This window comes from Vicugna pacos, chromosome 1 (genome assembly GCF_048564905.1).
Source record: "Vicugna pacos chromosome 1, VicPac4, whole genome shotgun sequence".
In the NCBI taxonomy this organism is placed as follows: domain Eukaryota; kingdom Metazoa; phylum Chordata; class Mammalia; order Artiodactyla; family Camelidae; genus Vicugna; species Vicugna pacos.
In genome coordinates this window covers 114,772,231-114,793,464 of record NC_132987.1, presented here as the reverse complement: position 1 = coordinate 114,793,464, position 21,234 = coordinate 114,772,231, and the positions used below count along the sequence as shown (strand labels likewise).

Sequence of the window (21,234 nt, the reverse complement as noted above, 5' to 3'; positions counted from 1 at the left end):
CTGCCTCTAGAGAAAGACGATATTTAGTGAGATGGTCTTGAGGAGGAGGTGACAAACAGTTCAAGTTCATGGGGCACTGACTCGGAGCCGGCACTGTGGCCAATGCTTTACAGGCATCAAGTCACACGATCCATATAGATCCTTTCTCCAATCTCCAGGTAAGGAAACTGAGGCACAGTGGTTAGGGAGGGGACTTGGCCCCGCCACACAGCTGGTGAGTGGCAGGGCTGGGATTCTCACCCTGGGCCGTGGGGCTGCCGAGCCTGGCACCTATGTCTGCAGGCACAGCAGATAATGACCAACCGCAGGACCCCAGGGCTCTGGCAGGACCGGCAATTAAGAGCTGGGAGCCGCAGGGTGTTCCTCACATTAGAAAGGTCCCCAAACATGTAGTGTTCACTGTTGGCACCACTCTTTCTAATTTACAGCCACATTTTTACCAAATCAACAAACATTAGAATGTTCTGCATCTATCATGTGCTCCTTGCTTCTTTCATTACCATCTCCCGGAACAGGGGACCCATTGAATGGCATAGCTTTTCCCCAAACTGCCCAAAACCCAGAAAGAAAAAGGACTTTGACAAGAAAGACTTCAGTCTGCTCTAACCCAAGGGCCATCTTCTCCAGAGCCTGCGGAGGCAAGTACCAAACCTGCTGGGGGACGTGCGAGGGCTGAGAGGGAGGCGGGGCAGGTGACCACTAGCAAGAACGTTAGGAGGGGGAGTTCCCAGGGGTCCTAATACTGGTTTGCGCACTGAGGCTGTGTGACAGGAACGAGAAACTGTACCCCTCTGAGCCCCGAAACACAAGGAACCTGGATTAGAGCATCACTCGGGAATCTGTTTGTCAGGCTTACAATACTCTGACTCTTACTTGCCTGTGTGGGCTCTGATATAGAGGTTTGAATGGGGAAAGCTCTAGAAGGAAATTGATTCCAAGGCCAGAAGAGTTTACAACGTGAGGAGATGGCGCCCTCTAGTGTCAGGAAGATGCTTCAGAAACCTGGACCAGGCTGAGCGCGAGCAGTGACCTTGAGCGCCGGGGAGGTGAAGCTTCAGGGTAGGCACAATCGCTGGCGTGGAGAAGGGGAGAGAAGGTGCCAGTGCTCAGGGAGGGGGACCGGTTCCCACAGTACCTGGCCCTCCCTCTGTCGCCTTCAGATCCTGGTGGTCTGTGCTGTAGACCCACCTAATGCAGCTTTCTCCAAAGACTCAAAAATATCCCCAAGCCATTTTTTACATGTTTTATTCACCCTTTTCCTCTGAGGCAAATGCATCAGACCCCAAAGATAAACAGTTTAAAATCATATGGTCACAGCAGCTGGGGTCCCATAGTCCAATTTCTTCAACATTTTTTCTTGTTCAAAGCCAGATCTTTTCCAGCCCAGGGGCCTCTGCTGATTGGTGGGACTGGCCTAAAACCCCCTTTAACGCCATGGGTATGACGCTATTTTCCAAAGCCATTTTCCCATTCTTAAGATTTAAACAAAAAGACAAGCTACACGTGATGTTCTAAACCAGGGCTGCCAGCCTGGGTCCCCAAGGCAGCAAGTGGCTCTGGTCTCCAACAAAGGATCCACATACAGTTCTCAAAACAAACTCAGAGGAGAAAAGAACTAAAAGAAAGAGGAATTTGATGTGGAATTCATTCCAAGATAAATAAATACAAGAATAATGCAAACATTTCCCAGGTCCTTTCAGTGTAACAAAATTCGTAGGGAAAATCTTAACATCCTTTGCCCTGAAGATACTAACCTTGGTATGTATTCTGCAAAGCTAAAGAAAATGTCTAGTTAAAGCTAATATTGAGGAGAAAACTTAGAAGTCCTTTGGTCCATCTTTGGAGCCTGAGCCTTCATGGAATTTGTCAACTTGAAGCATCACCCTCCACATTAGAAGCTGGGTGTGAATACATCTGTCATTTTTGGGACACATAGTAAGTGACAGGACCATGGCATCTCTTTTTGCTTGCTTTCTTCTTTTTTTAAAACTTTTTTTTATTGATTTATAATCATTTTACAATGTTGTGTCAAATTCCAGTGTAGAGCACAATTTTTCAGTTATACATGAACATATATATATTCATTGTCACATTCCTTTCTCTGTGAGCTACCATAAGATCTTGTGTATATTTCCCTGTGCTATGCAATATAATCTTGGTGATCTATTCTACAATTTTGAAATCCCATCTATCCCTTCCCACTCTCCACCCCCTTGGCAACCACAAGTTTGTATTCTAGGTCTATGAGTCTATTTCTGTTTTGTATTTATGCTTTGTTTGTTTTCTTCTGATTATGGTAGCGACACATGTTCATTATAGGAAAGTACAGAATGTGGCTTCTAATTTTTCCCTCAGTGTCATTAAATATTTTTTATGTCACTAAACACTTTTTGAGCATCTCATTGTAATGGCTGCACAACGTTCCATTTTAAAAACCACTCTCTTATGGTCAGATATTTGTTTCCAATTTTTTGCTGTTTTAAAGTGAGTGCAGTGAATATTTTACACATTAACCTTCATCCAGATTTCTCAGTTCCAGAAGGGTTCTTTCTGGGTCAAGGGAAAATCACTTTATTTTTTTAAAGCACGTGCAATTGAGGGTCTCATGACACCACACTGCTGTTTTTCATGCCAGCATATGGTGCCTTTCTAGAGAAAATAAAACAGTGAGAAATATTTGTTTTGAACGGAAAGTCAGCATAAAACGGAAGAGCTGAGATTTGATGTCTGGGTTTCGCTACCACTGTAGCTGTGGGCTGTAGTGTTGGGCAAATCCCTTTGACTCCATCAGCCTCAGCTGTTAAAATAACTATTTTTAAAACAATTTAAGTTTGTGCAGGAGGAAAGCACTATAAAAGTAAAGTGCTAAGTCTTATCATTTCTTCTATCAGACAAAATTCTCTTTTTCTTTCCATATTCTCTATTCGTGCATAGCAGAAGCTAAGACAGCCCCACGTCTAGGAAATTGTTGTCAGCTGGTCCCTCTTGAGAGTTCGCTTCTGAGGCCCTCACCTGTCATTGCTGGGCTTCACCTGTGCTGAGACCTCAGCAGACACCCAGGAATCTAAGAGCAGGTTAAGGGAGGCTTGACTGCAGAGGCATCAGGCTTCATTCAGGGCTTCTGTGTTTCTCCAATCGCCCAAATCACCAAGATATAAGCAGCGTCCACTGGCATCAAAATCTCATGCCTAGAAATACATCCTGAGACCCAAAACTGCCATTTCCTAGATAAGCTGCCTACACAGGATCCAAGAAGTTTCAGTACCGATAAAGTAGGTGAGTACCAGACTACCTACGTCTTAAGAGTTATCCTGAGACTCAAAATAAAAATGAAACCAAAGGGGGGAGGGTGTCGATCAGTGGTAGAGCGATCCCCAGTACCTCCGTTAAAGAAAAAACTAATAGTAAATAAGTAAACTTAATTACCCCCTCAAAAAAATGAAACCAGTCATGTGCAACCACTTGATAAACTCGAAAACTCAAACAACCACAAACTATTATCTCGGCAACATGCAGAAGGTTGCGGTGAGATGGGGTAAACACAAAGCAGATAGAGGGAACCTCCCTGCTGCTGTCCAGCCTTACAGCTTACTTATAATTATTTATCAGTGTGATAGAGAGTCTAGAGTTTTCCAAGAGTATCTGGCACAGAATTTTTGACTTGTATTACATCTAATAACACCTACACACTAGGAGACATGGGTTTGTGATTTGACTTCTCATAGAATATAAGGTCTATAAAGGCAAGCCCTTTGTCATGTACTCTGCTGTACCTTCAGGGCACCAAGGGCATAGAAGAAGGGCATAGAAGAGCTGCCTACACGTAACAGGTGCTCAGTAAAATGTGTCACATAATGAGTATACTTTCCATTAGACTTATTTGAAAACAGCCTCGGAAAATAGTTTGCAGGGGGAAGTAAAACAAGGGTTTGCATGCACTCCTAGTGAAAGGGTAAACTGGTTAAAAGTTTTGAAAAGCAGCACGGCCTCATTCATCAAAGACTTTTAAAGGGCTCATACCCTCTCACTAAGTGGTACCAGCTCTGGAAATCTACTTGGAAGATATCCTAAGTATGAAGAAAAAAAATTTGTGTCTAAAGATGCTCAAGAGATGCAGCGTTGTTTAAAATGGCACACACAAAAAAAGGAGACTATCTGAATTATGTTCAAAAATTATTGATTAATGAAATTACAGAATATCCAGTTGATGGATTATTCTGCAGCAGTAAAATGATGTTTATGAAAATTCTATTACTTGGGTATATGCTAATATTGTAAGCATGCATTTACAAACTATACATAATTTAGTATCTTTTTTTCCTTGTTTAAAGGAAAAAGGCAAAATACTAAATTATGTACAGATGGTGAGTCCATATCCATAATAAAAACAAACACAAAATAAAGAGTATTATTGAGTGCCAGTCTGTCAGGCAATTGTTCTAAATACTTTACATATATAAATAGCTTCCTTATTTTCCCTAACAATCTAAAAGGCAGGTGCTACTCTAATACTCATTTTATATATAAGAAAATTGAAGCGCAGAGAAGTTATATAATTGGGTCAAGGAAAACAAAAGGACTGGGATTCAAGTCTGAGCGGTTCAGGCTACTATCTGAAAAAATAATGGGACAACACACCAAATATTGACAACAGCTGCCTCTAGGTGGTGACAAGGGCAATTACATTTTTTCTACTTTTCTGCATTTTAACAAGTTTTTTATAATGATGAGAAAAGTGCACTAGGAAAGGGTAAATTAATTACTTAATCTGTGTGTCTATAATAGATCTGAGCAGAAAACCACTTTTTAATTGACCACAGGACCCCATTACTGCAACCAGGGAACTCCAATCTGTGCTCTGCCAGCGAATTCCGTACAGAAGAGAAAATTAGAGTGAGCTCCATTTAGGGGAAAATAGGTTGAAAATAGATTGTTTTTTAAGAATACACACAAACTAACCAAAGCTAGTGTTGGGTTCTCAGTTTCAATGTCACATTTGCTCAAACTCCAGGTCTATTTTGGGTCTGATTCTTGGATAACCCTCTGTTCTACTCCAAAGCAAGTATTTAAGCACCAGAACCTCACACATTTGCACAAACCAAGAGGTCAGTGCTATATTCAGGTGGAGGTGGGATAGAGGCATGGAGGAGCAGTGACGACCCGGCTACTGGGTACTTAGCGTCCGCTGCTGGCGCTGTAAGTCTCGTATAAATATAAATACAAATTATAAATATAAATATATAATTTATACACACACGTACACACACAACGCAATTTAGACTACCGCGCTTGGCGTGGTAGAAAGAAGGGGTAAACGTTTTAGTGGTGCTAGTGATGCACGTGAAACGGAACAAATGCCACCGTACTTAACTAAATGGAAATTTAAAACTAGGGACAATAAATCCATTCCACAATGAGAAGCATTAGTAACAAAAGATTTCATTTCCCAGTGCTGTACGAGCCCACTAGCCCCACCCCCAGTCCTGTGGGTCGAGCCCAGACAACCGATTTCTAAGGACTACAATTCCCAGCCTAAAAGAGATCCCTGCGCATGCGTCCTGACCACCTAGGCCTACATTTCCCAGCGGACCGAGGGGCTACGCTGACGTACGCGTGCGCTCTCGGTCTCTCTGGTCAACTCGGGTTTGACCTACAGCCGCGCAGGAGATGATGGCCACCCCAGCAGTATCCGGGCTCTCCCGGCAGGTGAGAGAACCGCGGTCCTGGAAGCCAGCGGGAGGATTCCTCTTGGGGGTGACCCGTACCAGACGCTAAGCGCCACGGTTCGAGGTCACAGCTGGGGAAGCGTGGCCGCCGTTTAAGGTCGTGCGGCCCGGCGAGTCGGGGCGACGCCGGGCAGCTCCGTCGGCCTTGCTTTCCCCTCGGGTCGCCGGCGGGCAAGTGGGCGCGGGGCTGCGCACGGGACTGACCTTAGCGTCCTCCGAGCACAGCCCCGGGAAGCAGCTGGTTTGAGGGACACTGGAGAAGAGGGAATCTGTCGTTGTGATCAAGCCTGTCAGGGGTCACCAATAATGCTAAGGGATATTTGTAAAGCACATTTCACATTTTTACAAAGAAAATGAGACCGAAGTCTAAACGACTCGTCCTTGGCTCCTCAGACAGTAAGAGATAGGACTGAGATTCAAACTCACAGAATCACACAGAAGATAAAGTTGGGGAGAAAAGTGCTGTTTATACTGCATGTCAACGCGATGCTTTACATATCACGACACCTTACAGCTTCCTTAAACTTTCCCTAAGTGTTACAGAGTCTTTTAATCTTCAACCAGTATAGTACACCCCAGAGCTGCAGTTATTTGAAGGTGACCTGGGCCCTTGCAGGTGCTTTTTGAACTCTGAATATCTTGATAGACAAGCTACCATCTCTCAGAACTGGGGCCTGTTCTCACATCAGACTGCTGCAGTAACCAAAGAATTTTTATTTTCAGATAGCATTTGGATTCTAAGGAAGTACATCTCTTGCAGATCATACCTGGAATCCTCCCACTTTTTATTAAAATCATGCTCGAGGATGATAGTATAAATGCCGAAAATCTTGTTAAAAATTCTTTAAAAGACATATTTCGTCGAAGTTAATGTCTTCTCTCTCATACTGGTGTGCTAGCCTCTGCCTGTTCCTTGTAAACTAGGAAGTTAGTGGGAAGACACTTTCCCAAGCAACCTGGAATGATTCTCAATGGGGAGATTTACTTCTAGGTTATAAAAAGCAGCTCACCCTCAGGTAATCTGTGTTGTGATAGAAAGGAAGATAAAAAGCTAATCATTTAGAAGGCACATTTAACATTTTTTATTATTGGTTTAAATTCAGAAATCTTTCAAGTAATCTCACTTGATCTACTTTCTCTTTTTGTTTTAAAGGTGCGATGCTTCAGTACATCTGTGGTCAGGCCGTTTGCCAAGCTTGTGAGGGTATGTCAGCTTATTTTTTTGTAGTTGTCAAGTGGATGAATGTGTGTGACTCAGACAGCAATACACTTAGGGCATGGATTTTGAACAGTTAACTACATAAACCTTCCTGCATGATTTGTGGTTCCCAAAATGTGATATGTGTTGGGGGCTACGGAACTGAATAATGTTGAAAGCCTGCTGTGTGACAGGCCCATCCATAACCTTTTAAGTATGAGAATTTCTTAAAACCAGATAATAGTGATGGAAAGTAGCTGGTCTTCCCATTTTACAAAAGAGGAAACAAACTTTGGGAAAACTTGCCCAAGGTTATTCGGTTTGGTCTTAGAACTGGGCTGAAACTAAATCTTTCTCATTCAAAGCCTAAGCTTTTCCACTACAATCATACAGTACCACTAGGTACGTGTAGTCATACATTGATGGTAGTGTGGTTATAAGGGGCCTACAGTTCATTGTAAAAATTAACTCAAGCGTCAGGCACTTAGTAAGTTGCTAAAGGGATCCATTAAACTGAACGTTGATGGGGACGGTCTATAAGGGAAATTTATAGTATTACTATCACTGTGAAATGTATCAAAGTATGCTTGTATACATTTCATAAACACCTGTTTTCCTGGCTTTAACATGTTCAGAACTGCCTTTGATCAGTATTTAAAGCCTTCCAACTTGGAAATGAATAGTTAATTGAGTTTTAAGGAAGCTTAAGCTCATCTCAAAATTCACGTAATTGAATTATAGATAGAATGGAAAGGAACTTTAGACACCGTGTTTCCTAAGCCCCTCATCTTAAGATGAAGAATTGGGAGCGCGAAGATTGGGTGACCTGGCCGAGGAAACACCCCGAACTTGTGTGAGAATTGTCATCGGGGTAGCTCTTTGAAGATACATTTAAACTGTTTTGTGCTATAAAAGATGTATTTTTTAAATTAAAATCTTTTATCCTGCTATTGATGGCATAATGTCTAACCTAATTTTTCTTTTCTCTTCCTCTCCTACCCCACCTTTATTTAAAGCCACCTGTTCAGATACATGGTATCGAAGGTCGCTATGCCACCGCTCTCTATTCTGCTGCATCTAAACAGAATAAACTGGAGCAAGTGGAAAAGGAATTGCTGAGAGTAGCAGTAAGCAGCTTTCCTGTTCATTGCTTATTGTTCTCATTGTATATGTTTTCCTGAGATACTTGACTATGCATCCCTAATGGGGTTTATCCTAAGAGAAAAAGAAAAAACTTTTCGTGATCCTGTTTATAGTAGTAATACAGGGTGCTATTATTCCAAACTTATTGTACGATAGGTACAAACAGATGCTTATGTGGATGTTAATATTAGGAACCCAATTTAAGATGGTAACTTAAGAAATATTGCCATTTCCAAAGAGAATTCAAAAGTCACCTTAAAAAAAAACTATGCTTACATTCCAGCTATTTCCACAATAGTCTTTACAAAATATTATGATTTTATTTTACTGGGAATTTGTTTTCCTTATGAAGCCCTTCCTTGGTTTCAATTATTATTTTACTCCCGGGATCTGAGGGGGAAATGAGCAGAGCATGCTGGGCAGGAAAATTAGTCGGGGTGCAGCGGCTTCATGACAATAGAGAACCGACAAAGAAAGACCGGGAGGCTACAGGGGAAAGTTTATTTTTACTTTTAGGTTTTTTTTTCTTAAAACATGAAAGGAATAGATGAATGGAATTAACAAAAGCTGCAGTGTAACTTACATAGGAGACTCTCCTCTGCAGTTTTCTCTGAATTTTCTAGTTAACAAGGTACTGCACGTTTGTCCCATGTTTTGTTCCTTCCTCCGCTTTCACTTCCGGGTCGCCACCTCTAGCAGTCGGTTCTACATTAAAGAGGGAGACACAGCTAGTATATACTCTCTCTTGAGAAAGTTGCGGGCTTTTTTATTTTAAGTTTTAAGAATTTCTTGTAATTTTTAATTCACTTATTTCTAAAGATTTTTTTAATCTTATATTGAAGAGGGGCAAAAACCTTTACAGGCTAGTTGTATAGAATAATATTTAGATGTTTTGATCATTTTTTTATTTTGAACTTTTATTGGGACTGTTGTCCTAACAGACATTGGTGTCAGCTCTGCATTCTTTCCTCCATCCAGTTTATCTCTGCCGATAATGCTTCCCATCTTGGTTGGTCCTATCAACTGTTTATGATCCTCACAGAACCAACGGCCTTACTGTTGGAGAGACCTGGGGGAGGGGGTAGCAGGAGCAGTTTTTTGGAGGTGGTAATTACTGCCCGCTACTTGCCACTTATACCCATTTTAAACCTAAACAGTGGTGTTCATGAAGGAGAGAATGACCTGGGTTGCGGACAGTAGACCAGGGTTTGATTAAAACCTGGAAGTCAGTTTAGATGTGGAGACATAAAAAAGGAGGCTATTACCTTAAGACTCTTTATAAGTGAAAATTAGCCATTTTTTGGCATTGAGAGGAAAGTGTGACACTACACAGATGTCACTAACTGTCCACTAGATGATGCAGCAGAAACAGATATGAACATAAAAAACTGGGCAATTCAAACCCAGGATGCTTTCAGTTAGTATTAGCCAGCAATTTTTATGAAAAAATGTTGTTTCTGTGGGAAACTCACCTTGAAGTTTTAGCACTAGATGGCAGTGTAGGCAAGTAGCCTGGATCATAGATGGACGTTGGCCAGGAGCCCGGGAGAGGGCGCTCACAAGGTGAGCAGGAGGCTGATAGAGGTGCATTACTGAAAGATACCCAATGAAAACAGCCATTTGTTCACTGGAACCCTGACCCCACACTCAGGGGAGCCACGTGCCAGAAGCTGCACTTGGTCATTGACCAGACATTTATGTTTTAACCTCATGGAAACAAAGTGGTCTCTCTCGTGGTACCTGCACTCGCATTTTTTGTCCATTTTTCCTACCAGACTGACTGAGGCTGCTCTGGAAGCACCAAGAGTTCTCTCACAGTGTTGGGTGGTTTCCCCTGAGCTCTGAGAGGCAGGACAGAATCCATGCCTGAGACGGAGAGGCCCTCACGCTGAGGAAGAGGCAAGGAGGCCTCTGCAGTGAGAGCATCTTAGGTCTGCACTGGAATGTGGGCGTCACTAGCATCCTCTGACCATGGGGGGATTACAGTATTACTTGCAGTATATACATTAAAATATGCAGTGAACTGAATCTTCTGACTGCTTAATTTTTTATAATCTCTCTTGAAAAGCAAAAATAAATGTAAGAAACTTCATAAAAGTGTTTTTAAATATTTTCAAGAAATAGTTTCCTGTGTAAAATCATCTGTGGTGCATTCTTAAAGGCAGAGAAAATTATTTGATTATAAACTTTTCTTTATGTGCTTTGAGAGTGCTAATTTCATTCTATGAAATGCATGATTCTTAAGAAGGTATGTGTGTGGCAGCTGGGATCATTTATGCTCTCAAGAGTTTAAGAAATTATTTTTTGGTACTTTTAGCAAATCTTGAAGGAACCCAAAATGGCGGCTTCTATTATGAATCCCTATGTAAAGCGTTCCATTAAAGTGAAAAGCCTGAATGACATGTCAGCAAAAGAGAGGTTTTCTCCCCTCACGTCCAATCTGATCAGTAAGTATTAGATCTTTTTTACTGAAATCTTTGAAAATTCTGCTCCTGAAACTGTGGTCCATGGACCAGGAACATCGCATCACCTGCCTTTGCTAGTCAAGAATCTCGGGGCTTCCCAACCTGCTGAATCAGAGTCTGCATTTAAAGTAGCTCCCCAAGTGGCTTGTTTGCACACTGAAGTTTGAGGAGCACTGTCTAAAGGATATTAAGATGTAGGAATGTCTGATTGCATAGTTAGTAGTTGCAAAGCATGGAGGAGACCAATGGGATTCATACCAAGAAGAGAAAAATGGTTTGTAGCCAGTGGCTGTGCCTCTGTCCTTGAAGACATTTGCAGTCTTTGGTACCTTTGGATTGCTTTTCAAATCCTATGATCACTCAGAATCCAAAAAAAGTGTATTGTGAATATAGACAGTGTGTTAGTTAATTTTGAGAATTTGTAGCCAACATTGGAATCTGGCATAAAAATGAAAATCAGATTGCAAGCTGTGATCAAGAAATCTGTTCCAGATTTGTATAAGACACACACCCCCTTACAAATTTAAATGCTTGTCAGCACAGTCTCTTTTTTTTTTTAACATTGAATATACTTTTTAAATAACAAGTTGGATCTTCTCCATTCACATTCTTAAAATACATTGAATATAGTATTTTATAGCCACAAATCTAAGTTTGCTTTTGAGGTGAATATAATATTTCATGAATAACCTGACTTAAGTGAGATATCTTTACTTTCCCAGACTTGCTTGCTGAGAATGGTCGCTTGAGCAACACCCCTGGCGTCATTTCTGCCTTCTCCGCCATGATGAGTGTCCACCGTGGAGAAGTACCTTGCATGGTTACCACTGCATCTGTAAGTAATAAGTTGTTGCTGTTGCATTTGCCTTGACATTCCATGTGTCACATTTCGCAGAACCAGAAAAAAAAAAAAAGGCTAAAATCAAGACATTGGGAAGGTGGCTTGTCATTCAGGGGGTTTGCTTCATTTATACCAGTTTCTGTGAACTGCTTTGGAAGGACCAGCATGTGTCTTCTTAGTGCTTCCTTAACCAGCAATTATTCAAAAGGACTGCAGATTGGGTCAAAATGTGTTGGAAAATACTGGTTTGCAGTCTACTACAGGTTGGAGTTATTCTGTAAATATCATACTAAGTAGTTTACTGAAGTGGGTTTCTCATCTTCTGTGGTCATGAATGGGAAAGGGTGAGGTGGCTGGGCCCTTTGATCTTGCTGACTTGCTGAAGTTGACTGTAATAACAGCCACCATTGACTGGAACCTACCATAGGCTGAGTACTTTATAATTTATTATTTTATTTAACATCAGAGGCCTGTGTGAAGCAGAGGTGTAATTATCCTTATTTTACCAATGAGGAAACTGCAGCCCATGGAGATGGAGTTGCATGCCTGAGCCCACAAAAGGCAGGACTAGGATTTGAGCACAGGCTTCTCTCGCAGGTCCACATTCCTTGGGTCCTCAGGCACTGCCTCCTCACAGCTCATTTCCTTGCTGTCTTAAATACGTCTTCTCTTCTCACTGTAGTTCAGCCAGTACAGGAAGACAGCCTTGGGACTTGTCAGTAGAGCATGGTAGATTTACTTGAGGTGCACAGCACCTGATCTCACCTGGGTTAGTATTGCTAGTGTTTGAGAGATTTCTGACTCTCCAAAAGAACACAATTTCGAAGAGACCTTTTAGCACATAGTACATATTTGTACACTTGTAGTTCAGTAGTTGGTGCCCCCAAAGCACATACCTGGCTGAGAAGCCTCACAGCTCAGATGTTCTCCCGAGCCCCGCATAACCGCGCTGGTTCTCCCTGACAGTGGAGCTCAGACGCGGCTTCCCTGGCCAGGCGGTACGGTCACGCCATCCCTGTGGCCAAGCACTGATGCCAGCCATTCTTCTTTGGTTACAAGGACATGATTTTTTTTTTAAGAGTGCTTGCTTTTGTAAAAATTTTTTAAAACCAATTGATCCTAGTGTTTTGATGTTGAAACTCCTGGGTGAATAAGTTTCCACTGTTTAAAAAAAAAGTGTACCTTGATTAATGATTAAAGGAACAGACTTGAGAAATAGACTGATTCCAAATATTGGCGCTGGTCCTCTCTTGTTGGTGGGACCTTAGGTGGGTTTCTTAACCACTGTGAGCCTCAGTTCTCCCACATGTGTAGTGGGAGTGATAACTCCCGGCCTCCCAGGGTTGTCCAGATTGAAGGAGACCGTGGTGTAACACGCCTGGCAGACAGGTGTTTACCACCCGGTACGCGTCTAAATGGAAGGCGGCCCATAATTCCGAGTCCTCTAACCTCAGAGCCTCAGCACATGATTGACTGAACACTGATAGCCTTTCACCGCCACCACCCCCAGAACATACTGTTAGGTCTTCACAGAGCTGGAAAGGGTTTTTTCTAGCTTTTGGACTCTTAGAGGTGTGAGTAGTGAGGTAGGATTGGTGACAGGTAACAGGCCGCTTCTTCAGCAATGGTTACCATGTCATCCAACCAGGAGTAAAAGTTGGGACAAGGGGAGAGAACAGAGTCTGGGCACTCATGATCCTTGTATGAACAGGTTGCAGAGCCAGCCAGCAGGCTCTCAGCTTCAGAGAGGGGGGCGGCATGCCAGAGCTCCTGGTACCCGTGGGCCACAGATTGTAGAACCAGGTCGGCTGCAGCTTTTCATCCGAGGAAGTAACGGGCTCAGGCCACACCCGAGGGGGCGGCACGGGGGAGCGGCCTGCATCCCCCAGCATTACAAGCTTCGGGGTTTTCCCCCTGAATCATTGCTGGGTTGCGCTGCTGGTACCATAGAGCAGAGACGGGGAGGGAGTGGCATTTGTGGGCAGTGTGAGCACCAGCATCGATGGTGACCGCTCAGTGCAGCCCCGGGGGGTCCCCAGGCACGGGAGTTCACAGGGCCTGTCTTGGTGACGTAAGCCAGAGGGGTGTTTTTTCTCTCCTTTTACTATGGTAAGTTTCTGTTTTGCTTTATCTAAATTTAAAGGGTGTTCTGTCCTTTTCTAGCCTTTAGATGAAGCCACTCTTACTGAATTAAAAACGGTCCTGAAGAGCTTCCTAAGTAAAGGCCAAGTCTTGAAATTGGAAGTTAAGGTGGGTTTTTAATTATGTACAGTGTTTCCTCAGGTTCTTTAACATGTAAAATGGCTATAGAAAGTGGAAAATTAGATCTGTGTATGTAAAAATTTACCTATAGTAGAACCTTCATATATATTTTCAATATAAATTATTAGAGTCCATTGACAATTTGACTAATGTCTTTTTCTGGATGTAATTACGTCTTACAGTTACGTAGCACGTAGACTTTTCAGAGCACTTTCTCATCTTTCCTTTTGACTAGTGAAATAGCATTGTGTTTTCACATTTTCAACGTATTTTCTCTCCTAGACTGACCCATCAATCATGGGTGGAATGATTGTCCGTATTGGAGAGAAATATGTTGATATGTCTGCAAAAACCAAGATTCAGAAGCTGAGCAGAGCAATGCGGGAGATTTCCTAAAAGTGTTGATTTTCTGTCAGTGAAAATTCTTAAGCTTGGAGCAACAATAAAATGCTTCCTGAACAGAATACATTATGTTTATTTTCTTGTAAAGTGGAAATACGGGAGTCTTATTTTTATATCTTTCAGTATCTACCCTTAGTTTAAACTTAAAAGACCCTTTGGAATTTAGTTTGTGTAGATTATTAGGAATTTGTGGGCACTCTGTCCCTTAGGAAAAGTAGTTGACATTTATGCCAGGTACTGGTTTGTACCCAGCAATGTTAAGTACTTGGTATATCTTGCCTCATGTCCTTTGTCTCTGAGGCCAGAGCTTGGGGAGGGGCTGGGCCTACAGGGGGAGTTAAGGTATAGCGAACCGGTGGCTGTCCTGGAGTTTCACCTGTTGGTGTCCATCTCTATCAGAGAAGACGCTGAAGGCGGTTCTCGGAGCCCACGCTGGTCAGACGTAGGCAGCTGGCCCTGCTCTCCTGCCGCTCGCTCCCTGCAGCTTCTGCCGCGCACGGGCCAGCTTGCCCTAAGGTCCCACGTCAGCCAGGTGACTGGGGCTGCTTGGCGCTCTTAAAACAGCAGTGGTTTGTACTCACCTGCTTATTCCAACAGTACTTCTGTCACGTGCATTTGGCTTGACCTCAAAAGTGGTTTGTCCTACAGCCCCGCCCTCCATGTTGTCCTAAGTATGAAGGCAGTAATTTTTCTCTAAAGGCTTTCAGAGAGATTATGGCCAGAGTTGTCTCCATTCTAGAATCTAGAAAATCTAAAAGGAGTTACTCTAACAAGCATCCACTCCGTCGACCCAGCTAGGGGCGGAGGTCCAGAGCAGAACCGTCCACCTTGCAGAAGGCAGCAGAGTAGGTTTCTCAGCTGGCTGGCCATCACAACCCCCACGGACGTCCTCACAACCAAGGAGTGGCCAGGAAGCTCTGCCCAGAATAGAATCAGGGTTTTCTTCCCCACTGGGAGCAGCTGCTCCGGGGGCAGGTACACTAACTGTTGGAAGTCACTGCTCTGGCTGGACTTCTGCCCGTCGGTCCTGTCAGGTAAGTCCCTTCCAGCCAGGCTGGGGGAGCAAACACAAAGGAAACAAAGCTTTTTGCTTCCCTGATAATTGCAGTTACCCGGAAGTTGCCTGGAGCGATGCCTGGTACACGACGGCCACTGCACTTCAGGTTATAAAACATCCCCATAGGACTAGAACCTTTACAGCCAGTGAGTGTGTTCCTTCCCTTGGATGGTAACCCCTTCCCAGACTGTCGAGTGATTGAGTCAGGTAATAACCACTCTGCAAAACTCACTCAACAGGAAGTTCCACAAAAGGGGACATGACGCAGACTGCCCTGCCCTCTGGAGCAGCAGGCACGGCGGTTAAGAGCGTGTCTCGGAGCCATATGGAGGATGTCCGTCCATGCAAGCCTCTGCTGCGTCCAACCCATGAACCGCCCCACCTTCAAGGCTCGGTCTCTTCCCTGTCAGTGGAAGAAGCAGCAGTGCCCACTTGCAGAGCTGCTGCGGGCGAGGCTAGGCTGACAGCTTAGAACCGGGCCGCACGGGCGTAGAGGTGTCAGTGAATGGCTCAGTTACTGACCTGATGGCCTCTGACTTCTCTGGGCCACCTGACCCCACGGATTCACTGGTTAAACACAGCACCTGACAGGCCGTAGTCACGTGACCACGTCCATCCGGTATTGCCTGCCAAAATCTGTCTTCAAGGGCCCATTCGGAACCCCTGGGCCCTGATCATTAGACTGACTCGTCCCATCAGTCCTCCAGGGAAGTCTCTCCCCAGTAAAGTGCCTTTAATCCTGATGTAACACGCCCTAGTTAGTTGAAGGATGCTCTGCAGCTTTCGAGGCCGTTTCGTGTATATCTTACTTAACCTCCTAACAGCCTTGTGATTCGGGGGAGACTGACGTCACCACTTCACAAGTGAGGAAGGACACTGCGGGGCTCTAGAGAGTTGCTCAGGGTCACGTGCTTGGACGGCTGGTGGGTCAGGTCCCAGAGCCCAGACCATTCACTAAACACCCACCCTCTTGTTCCAGATCGTCACTGGCCACGTCCTGGCACACAGTCCCCCACCACTGGAGCCAACAGGCAAAGCTAACCGTAGGTGAGTCCCTGTGCCCCTCCCCATTTTGTCCCTGAGGTGCTCCTGATTTACCCCTTAGCCCAGGACAGCTCTTCCCCACATTTCCCCTCCTGCTGGCCTTAGAGAAAACAGATGTCCAGACAACAGCCCTCTCAGGTGCCCATTCCTTGGTCACCCTCCAAGTGTTCAGACAGCAAACTGACTCCTTTTCCAGAACTTCCCCAGGGTGGGCAGAGGCAGGATGATGGCAGCTACGAAGTCCTGCAGGGCAATGAGTGACCCAGAGCCACTCCCTGCATCCTAGGGCTCTGGTGCTGGGACCAGTGTGCCCTCCATCACCATGACATTGCCCTCCTGGCTGTCATGTTGCTGAAACTCTGGCTTCCTCCTGGCAAACCAGCTCCACAATCGCCTGACATGGCAACTGACGGAGACACCACTTCGGGCCTCTCGGTGCTTTCCCAGGAGCCAGGAGTGCCCGATGACCAGCCACCTAGCTTTTAGCTGGCCAGCCAGCTAGAGACCACACATACGAGCCTCCCTTGTGGTACCTGCTCGTGGAACTAAGTTCCTGCAGATGAGAGAAGAGAAGAAACGGTGCCTGTGGCTTCCCGATGGGCCTCACGAAGAACAGGCAGGCAGTTCCCTTTCCCTCCGGCTGGATACAGCCGAGCGGTGGCAGCTGCAGCAGACACACTCCAAGGTCAAAGCCGAGCAATTTCAAGGCAGAGCCACCCTGCCAGGCCAGACCGCGGACCTCTGGGCTGTCAACAGGAGAGAGAATAAACCTCTCATTGAAGCCACGGGATGTTGGGGCTCTCGGTCTCAGCAGCTGAGACCTATAACCTGACCAATATGCCAGGCTCCCCAAAACTCATCTGCCTTCCTCCCGGCCTGCCTCCTGACCACAGTGAGGCCCACGTTGCACCAGACAGGGCATCACACGTGACGGCTGATGGACAAAATATCTTTGGGGGTAATATTGCCCTAATCCTTCAGAATCAAACCCAACAAACTTCCTGTAGACTAAGTATATAGAAACGGGACGAAATGATGAAATGCTTCAAACACTGCCTTACGTGGTCTTCAGAGATTAACCCAGAGCTCTGTGTACAACAGTATTCTTCACAGCACTTTTTTCACCAAGGTCAAAATTTTAAAACAGCCTCAACATGTGACCACTGAGAATTCTTTTTAAAAATCAGTATAAAAAATAAATAAGTAGTAAAAATTAAAATGAGGATAAACTGGAATACATTCAGGCAATGGGATACTACGCAGTTCTTAAAAATCAAGTTGTAGAAAAATAGATGAGATGATAGATACAGATTTGAGTCTAAAAAGCAGCCAAAATACAAGTGAGATGATTTATATAAATTTTGTGATTGATCAGTGCCTTGCATCTGGGAAGCGCTGAATGTGTATTAGCCATTAATAGCACAAAAGCATCTCAAATGCACATGCGCATGCAGGAATGATGTGCGTCAAAATGTCACCACTTATTTTTGTGTGGAAGAGTATCTCCATTAAGTGACTTCAATTCCTTTGTATTTTTTTGTGCTTGCTAAATTTTCTGCACCAACAAATATTACTTCTGTAATTAGAAGAAAAGCAGTAAATATTCTAAAATAAAATATTGCCTTGATTATGCTGGCTGCTAACTGTGGTTAAATAGGCATTGTTGAACGTGTTGTATACCAGTGATTCTTTCCACCCACCAAGCTGTGCCAGGCGGACCTTGTCAGTCTTGGAGAAGACTAGGTGTAGTCTTGAGAAAGTAATTTATTTCATTTGCTTTTAATGACATTTACTTTATTTTTAAAAGTTCAAATAACAACCAAGAAAAGGGCATAAGATTTTTTATGGTTATCAAAAATGGGGCCTACTGATTTAAAAAGGGCAAAGATAGGCCACTTTAGGGGCAGTATTTTTAAGGTGCTAAGACAATTCCACCAGTGTCCCAGCCAATCATCGAATTGATCATATTGCAGACAAATCAGTGATGAAATAAGGAGGAATCACCTTAAAACCAGAACAGAAGAAAATGCTAAAGGTTATCCATGGAGATTCAGGTAACAAATTCCATGTTGCTTTGCTAATGGTGCCCAGAGTTACGTCAAGGTTCTGAACGCATGGAGTTATTTGTGTTGGAAACTTCTTTGGAGAGAGCCCGGGGGATCCTTCTGAATGTCACTGTAAGACAGTATTGCGTTTGCGTCTCCCTCACCACCCTGACATTCCTCCTGCTACACAGCTTCTCCAGTTCTCACAAGCACGTGGTACAGGAAATCCATTTCTACTTGGTGCTAACATTCGTGTCTGAAGAAGGCGTTGGGGAGTTGAAAGGGTTGTTGGCTTGGTTTTTTTTACGTTTACTTTTGCACAAGTTTCTTTTCACAGCTACAGCCCTGTCCGTGGGAGAAGAAAACACAGGAAGAGATACCATTTGCACCGTTACCAGTCTCCTGTCTGCTCAGAAAGGAGGTGGGGCAGAAAAAAGCCAAAACAATCCACTGTAACAGGGTTGGGTTTTTCTCCTTTTATTCACGAACTATGTGAATTGAAACCGTACAGGTCAAAGTGACCGATGAATTGTTTGGAAGAGATTGTTTCTTTTTAGATTCAAGATACATAGGAATAGCAGTCTGAAACTGATGTTGCTACTGGTTTAAAGAAAAAAAAAACCTCAGTTATCATAATCTTAATCTGTAAAATTTAACATTTCATACATAATAAGGTGCCAAAGGAACTCTCCAACAGCAAAACTAGCCTCGGCTTCTTTTACACAATAACAGAAACCTAATGTTTTGGCCCTGCTTCATCAAACCTTAGACAAATACATAATTCTACAATTTATAATAGTGTCTAGTAATTTTTAGAACTCCATTGACATTACATATCAGACAATATAGTCTCCCTTTGATGGGAAATTAAACAGTACCAGTATTTGGCAACAGAAGTATATTACAGTCAGCAGGACACCCATCGAGTGTGGCTTAGTCCTACCCCTGGGCGGGGCTGTGAGAGGAGCAACATGCCACCAGCACTGCGACTCATTTGTCACAGGAAACACAAGGGCCTCATTAGGACTGATACATTCTTTCCCAAACAGGCGAAGGCTAAATGGAGTGGTTGTGAGCTCTGCTGGGCAGGACCCCGTGCTCTGGCTTTTCTTGTCCCCAGACAACTAGGCCCAGGGGACAGCTGACTGGCTGGCTCATTCCCACTCACAGCCCCACTGCCACCGCAGCCACAAGGGCATGGTGCTGAGGAAGAAGGGTCAGGACCCATCCCGAGCAGGTGGCCCAGAGCGCGTGGGCTGCTGGGGGCCTGAGACAGCCTTCCCAGGCCACCTCAAACAAGGCGATCTCTGAACAGCTCCATATTTGGGAATAAAGTCAGTGACACCCACACAGACAGTTCCTCAAGGTAATTTGCAGATTGCTTGTCTGACAGTAGATTCCAGGAAGCTTCCAGAAATCACAGCTCCCCACGCCCCTGAAGTCCAGAACGTCACCTGGACCCCAGCATCTGCCAGTTTCAGGCCTAGTGAAAAGGGACTTTGACTGTTGGTCGCCAGCATTAGGAAGCATACTGCTTGTTGAAAGAAATGTTGAAAACCTAACACACACATTCCCCATATGTCCTTTCAAGCCACGACCTTCAACTTTTCACAAACAGTGACCTCTGCGCAATGCCCTGGCTCCGCGGGAAGTGGCTATTTTCAGTGACGCCTCGTTCCCAGCCTGTTAGAGGAGGCTGGCCTCGTGGGGCTGCCACCTCCTGAAATGACTTCTGAATGCATCTCTCAGAGGTTTAGACCTTGACTTTCATGGGATTTTGCATTCCATCCCTCCCTAGGTGGCCTGAGGGGACATTTCTGGTGGCAAGTATAGAAAGTCGTGCCCCAGAAGTAGCCTGGACCTCTGAACCTTCCCTGGGAAGGGGAAAAGGTGTCTCTTGCCTCTGGCATCTCCGCCAGGGACACAGGCACCTAGGAGGCTGCTCTGTGCTGCCTGTTTCGTGAGCCAGAAACAGCTTAACCCAGAAACCCCAAACATCATCCTTGAAGCCGCCCAGCTGTGCAACAAAGATGGTGAAATGCCCCAGGAAATTGCACGGAAAATGCAAACGCCAATGGGATATGCTGAATCCATCCTCAAAGAGAACTGCAGAGGTGACCCGGAAGTCAGGGGGTGGCCTCCCGCCCACATTCGGACCTCTCTAGAAGGACGGTTGGGTCGCCCCAGATTCCTGACCAATCTGCCAAAACTCATGGAAACTTCTGCGACACATCACACAGACCTGACGGAAGCAGGCTGTCAATCCTCTCATCCGTCCTGACACAACACCCTCCAGAATATGTTACCTGTTTAATGAAACACCAAGGCCTCATCTGAGGTCTCAGCGGAGGATACATCACTTTATCACACCGCCACCCATTCCATTCAAATCCATCACGCTCCCTGCCCACCCCCCAAATGACTTCTTTGAATTTCTAACATATGCAACTCGGATTTTCTTTTTAATAAAAGAAATTTAGTTGGGTTGAACCCAAGTAATCTGATTAAGTTTTCTACTCCTGGAACAGGTTTTTAACTTTTTTTTCTATAGTTTTATGCACTTAAATTAGATTCCTAAAATACTCTCATATACATACAGAAAAAATAATCTCTCGATGACAAATCACATTTTACAATAACAAGTTAAATATTTATGACTACAGAATCTCTGTTAGTTTATGCAACATTCACCAGCATGGCCTCTGCCATACCATGTGTACATCTAGTCAGGGACAGCCCCATAAACATACAGCCCCATAAACATACAGCAGGGATTTCTGGACAAACCATTTAAAGAGCGTAACTTTTTCACTTTATGTAGTGAAATTCTGCATTTTTCTTAGCTGGAAACTGTATAAAATGCAGAAAACCGGTAGCTGAGAACTGATTATCATACACAGGACATTTTTGTTGCAGATTCTCCACTGTATACACGTATTTACACATATGTTGACCACTTACAGATGTGAGGATACAAGGTGACGTGACGTAGCTAAGGCAATGCGACATGAATTGTATGACTGCCAACTTCTCTGTTCCGGGTAGGGCTAT

General features: G+C 44.2%; 1 protein-coding gene across 1 annotated transcript; it reads left to right on the top strand.

Moving 5' to 3' along the window:
• Positions 1 to 5,588: 5,588 nt before the first annotated feature.
• On the top strand, positions 5,589 to 14,099 carry ATP5PO (ATP synthase peripheral stalk subunit OSCP). Its single transcript, XM_006204995.3, has 7 exons — positions 5,589 to 5,706; positions 6,880 to 6,930; positions 7,941 to 8,051; positions 10,385 to 10,514; positions 11,255 to 11,367; positions 13,537 to 13,623; positions 13,918 to 14,099. The coding sequence occupies exons 1-7, from the start codon at positions 5,668 to 5,670 to the stop codon at positions 14,029 to 14,031; spliced, it is 645 nt and encodes a 214-aa protein (XP_006205057.1). The 5' UTR covers positions 5,589 to 5,667; the 3' UTR covers positions 14,032 to 14,099.
• Positions 14,100 to 21,234: the final 7,135 nt, after the last annotated feature.